This window comes from Nicotiana tabacum, chromosome 6, assembly GCF_000715075.1.
Source record: "Nicotiana tabacum cultivar K326 chromosome 6, ASM71507v2, whole genome shotgun sequence".
NCBI lineage: Eukaryota > Viridiplantae > Streptophyta > Magnoliopsida > Solanales > Solanaceae > Nicotiana > Nicotiana tabacum.
Genome location: NC_134085.1, coordinates 210,550,805 through 210,555,885, shown reverse-complemented (window position 1 = coordinate 210,555,885; position 5,081 = coordinate 210,550,805). Strand labels below are relative to the sequence as shown.

The 5,081-nt window shown below is 32.3% G+C and overlaps 1 protein-coding gene across 1 annotated transcript; it reads left to right on the top strand.

The window, feature by feature from the left end:
• Nucleotides 1–3,636: 3,636 nt before the first annotated feature.
• Nucleotides 3,637–4,877, top strand: LOC107814553 (zinc finger protein 3-like). The gene has a single exon (XM_016639989.2). The coding sequence runs from the start codon at nt 3,835–3,837 to the stop codon at nt 4,654–4,656; it is 822 nt and encodes a 273-aa protein (XP_016495475.1). The 5' UTR covers nt 3,637–3,834; the 3' UTR covers nt 4,657–4,877.
• Nucleotides 4,878–5,081: the final 204 nt, after the last annotated feature.

Below are 5,081 nucleotides of genomic sequence, written 5' to 3'. Positions count from 1 at the left end.
AACACCATTTATAACATAAAAATTGTGTCAACAAACACATGCAACGAAACTAAAGTAAGGGATCAAATGTATGCCACCAACTCTCCAAGGGTATAAAATCATTCCCCCTTATCGGTATAAAAGTTATCTTTTTAATATATCTTATCGGTTTATCGATAAACCGATAACCGAAGAGGACAAAATCGAAATCGAAATCAAAATCGATAACTCGATAAGAAAAATTTCGAAATCGAAATCGATAAATCGATAAACCGATATCGATAAACCGATAACAAATAATCGATTCGATTTATCGATAAACCGATTCGAATGCACACCCTAATCATACATCTCAAAATTCTTCCATTCATTATTAAAATTTATGTCAAAGACAAACTAAGAGTTAAAAGGTGTGGCACTATTCTTCATTTTGTATCTTTTTTTAATTTCTACATCTAGAGGAGTTGGAAATATTAATTAGAATCAATTTACTTTCATCTTTTGATCAATCAAATAAATAACTTTTGGGTATTAGCTTCTTTTGGTAACATTTGAAAAGGATGTACATCCATTTCCTTTTTTTATTTTCTTTCCCCAGAGAGGTACATGGAATATAACTTTCCATTAGATAAAGTTGTGACAACCATGAATATTCCTTATGTTGCATAAATGTTATCCAAATTCAGATATTTGTATCATCGTATGTCTGAAATATGAAATACACCAATGCGGCAAAATGGTTAAAATAAAATAATTATCCACCCATATTATTAATTAAAAAATGGGTTGGATAGTGAACATTTTAAAAACAGGTCAAATATGGATAAAAACCATGTTATCTATTTAGAAAATGGATAACTAATGAGTATAACTCTTACATTTGTAAAGCCTCAAATTAGGGGTTCATCAAGTTTGGGAGACTAGGAGTTCTCCCAAAAGTGATCATATTCAAGAAGTCATATTCATATTATCCGTCGGTTAACCCCCTTTTATCCTTATTAAATATGAGTTTGGTCGGATAATTCACCTGTTTTTTGTATTACCTATTTTCCCGCTCATATTCGACCCGACCCGCCCGTTTATCACTCGTACTTGTAGCAGTAGGAGTACTTTTAATAAGATTCAAACAACATAGGCCATAATGGTACATTGTTTATTAGTATTCATAATTAAAATTAGAACAACAATACTTGTGTTTGTTTGTTTAATATCTGAAACTACTCTTTTTGAATAATGGAATTTGATGAACAATTATCTGTTTGCATTGATGAAAGCAGCTTCACTTGCAAATGTAGGTCTCTTTTGTCTAAATTAATAAAGTGGCCAAACTCCATGCGTTGCTTCTTTGTTTTACTTGGAAAAAGTTTGGCCCACTGCTTTCTCATTATTGATTACTATTATGTGACTGTATTATAAAGATATTGCCGGTGATAATTGCTAATTAATTCAACTAATCACAAGGCCCTGGCACATCTTAATTACTAGTACCTGTTTCCTTTCTTGATTTTGACTAATATTTTACAAATTAGTAATATTTCCCTCCAGAGAGTAAATTAGCACAGATATATTGACTACTTGAAATAAGAATGCCCTTTTGGAGGAACAAATATTTGTGGTTCTCAGTTAGAAAAAGTTAACTTAGTGCTTTTTATTTATTTTCTTATTCTTGCGATGCCGTTATGTTTTTTATGATTTTTATTAATGGTATTGTTCTATTATTTCTTTTCGTCGTCTTTTCGTCTTTTTGAGCCGAGGGTCTATCAAAAACAGTCTTTCTACCCTCTCGGGGTAGAGGTAAGATCGGCGTACACACTTCTCTTCCCAAACCCCACTCGTGGAATTTCACTTGGTCATTGTTATTGTTGTTGTAGTTAGAAAAATAGTTAGAAAAAGTTAACTAGCTAGTGTTCTCGAAAAATGAGCTTATGGTTACTTATGTTTTTGTTTCCCTTCCATTCTCAGAAAAATAAAGTACTAATTGCAAAAATATGGGCATTCTTTAGTTTGTTGTCGAAATCATATATGATAATTAATGTAATGGAGTAACAGCACTACCCCGTTTGGAGCTGTTCTTGAATACTACGTACTCAGTGTTTTTTTCACAATAATAAAGATTAAGTAGTATTACCGTTCACTATTAATTATTTTGAAAAAGTTTGAAAAAGGCCAAAAAGTTTAATTTGAATCTTTGAATTAGGAATATATGTAACTGATGTGAAAAATATGCGTGATATATGTTGATTCATTAAAGCATATCCTTTAACAAATGGCTGGCTCTGAAAAATATAAATATATAATCAATGCCTATAATACAACTCTGAAGTGGACTGTATATAATACTTGATGTCTAAGGAGAAGTATACTCAAAATTGGAGTAATAAATACTGAATTTCATTCTGTCAAAAATAAATGAAAGGATTTTCACCTTTAATTTCCTGATCTATTAACAGTTAAACACCAACCCTCTCCGGTAAAACTTCTCTATGTCTCAACATACACTGTTATATTAAATCATACATTAATGCACATTCTTGCCTCAATTTAAAATTATTTTTTACCTATGGTAAATTAGTATAATTTGATGCAAATACCGGAAGGGGTAAATATTTATCCCCCATCCACCATTCACTTTTTTATGGTTTGCTCATTGCACATTTAATTTACTACTCCGGAATAATTTTTAAAACTGAGAAGCAATAAATTGGTGAGAAGAACAGAAGCATAAGAAAATTCCAAAAATGGGAAAAAAAAGACAAGAATATAATATAGATGGTGGCCAAAAAAGGCAGGAAACGTGGGAATAGACAGACAAGTAAAAAGTAGAAGAAACATTGAATGGGGTATATATGCTAGGAGAAGAGGTTGAGACACGCTGTTTTCTTCATTAGTTTCAATCACGGATCTTGGTAAAAATTCGAAAATCCGAACCAAAACGAAAACCAAACCAAACAGACCAAAAAAATCGATACTTTTTAGTTTGGTTTGATTTTGATTTTGAAATTCAAAAACTGATCAAATTTGGTTTGGTTTTGGTTTCAATTAAAAAAAACACGGATCAAACCGAATATAGGAGTACCTATTTTAAATTTATTATTACACCTATATATATGTATACTTTTATACAAAGTTTTAAATTTTTTATAGTAAATAATAGTCGTTTGCACTTTTCGTACAGTTCTTTACCTTTATATTTTAGTTTAATTGGTAGTTTTCTTTTGTTAAGTGTAAGAATCTATTTCATGTTAAAAATAATATATTTTTAATTGAGTCCTTAAATTATTCATCACTATTTGATTCAATATCATCAATATATCTTGGTAAATAATAGATTTCTCAAAGGGCAATTGATTTGATAGTGTTACGTTGAAAATGTGGTCGCCGAAATGTGTGTTTGGTAGTGTGTCTTATATTTAAGAAAAAACCGACAAATAATCGAAAAAGCGACATAAACCGAATCAAGAAAAAAACGACTTAATTGGTTTAGTTTTAAGAAACCGACTTAGTTGGTTTGGTTTCTTTTTAGGGAAAAAACCGATCCAAACCGAACCATGAGCACATCTAGTTTCCATCAAAATAACACATGCATATCTCTCTCTATATATAGATATCTGTATTATTATTATTATTACTAAAATTCCCATTGGAGTATCTTTTTTATTATACTATAATAAGCTATTGTAACTGTAATGCCTCCTTCCTTACATAGTACCATAGCATTAAATTCTCAATCAATAAACATTTACTACTACTTCTTTTCTTGCTATAACTATTAAACACAAAATAATATTTCATCATTCATCATCACGCACAAAGTGCAAGTCCTAGTCCCACTTTCTCTTTACCTTATTGATTCATATGAAGTTTCCCACATCAGATAATTCATGTACTTCTCTCAAAGTTGAAGCACCATTTCTGTCCCCAACTACTGTCCTCTCCAATTTCCAAAATAAGTTGCAGTCCGAGCAGAAAATGGAAAGTCAAACAACAGAAGAAGTGCCACAAAATCAAAGAACAGATGAACAAGAAAACAATGATCTTATTTTAGATCTAAGCCTATGTAATACAGACCACTTGTTCAAGTCAAATATTCAGACAAGTTCATCATCGGATCCTAATTCTCGAGGTAATAATAACAACGAAACTGAGCCACGGGTATTTTCTTGCAACTATTGTCAAAGAAAATTTTACAGTTCTCAAGCACTTGGCGGCCATCAAAACGCACATAAACGAGAGAGAACAATGGCCAAAAGAGGTCAAAAGATTAATTCAGCAGCTGCTAATTTTGGTTATGACAAATATTCAAGTATGGCTTCACTTCCATTGCATGGCTCATTCAATAGGTCTCTTGGAATTCAAGTTCACTCTATGATTCACAAGTCCAGTAGCCCATTTGGTGCACCCTTGTACGGACATCCAGGTTGGTCAATTCGACGGCCTATTGATCAGCAACCGGCTATTGGTCGACTTGCTCCGCCAGATTGTTATAGCAATAATACTTACAACGGTGGAACATCGTCAGGTGGTGGTGCGGCTAGGTTTGATAACAATATTCAAAAGTTTCCTACTGTGGTTGATGGTATTTCAGCATACAGATGGGATAGTGGTGGTGGTCCTCATATTTCCAAGAGTAATAATCAAGAAGAATTGAAGAAGCTTGACTTGTCTCTCAAACTCTAGGAGTCCTAGTAGTAGAGTTTTAAGTTGGTTTTTTCTTACAATTTTTCGTCCTTTGTTTTATTCAGATTTTACTTTCTTTTTCAAGTTTCGTACTTAGTAGCATATCTGGTCGGGTTAATTTAGGTCCACTGTAAATGTTCTTATGCGGCCGGCTGCAGTAGTACTCTAGCTGCAGACGACTAGTTAATTCTTATGATGTGATTTGCAACATTTTGGTTTAAGATCATGCTCAAATCTTGCCTTCAATGGTACATTAAATAATTGAGTTCAAAGTTTACAAGTACAAGAAATGCATGTTTCACAACCCATATATACAAACAAATTAACTGTACATTTGGCCTTGGAAATTGATGAAGGGAGCCTAACGGTCAAATTGTATCGGGGTTTGAGCCGTGAAATCACTAATATAGGCGTCATATATCACA

Coding starts and splice junctions, on each gene's coding strand:
- LOC107814553 (XM_016639989.2), top strand. CDS start 3,835: ATGAAGTTTCCCACATCAGATAATTCATGTACTTCTCTCAAAGTTGAA.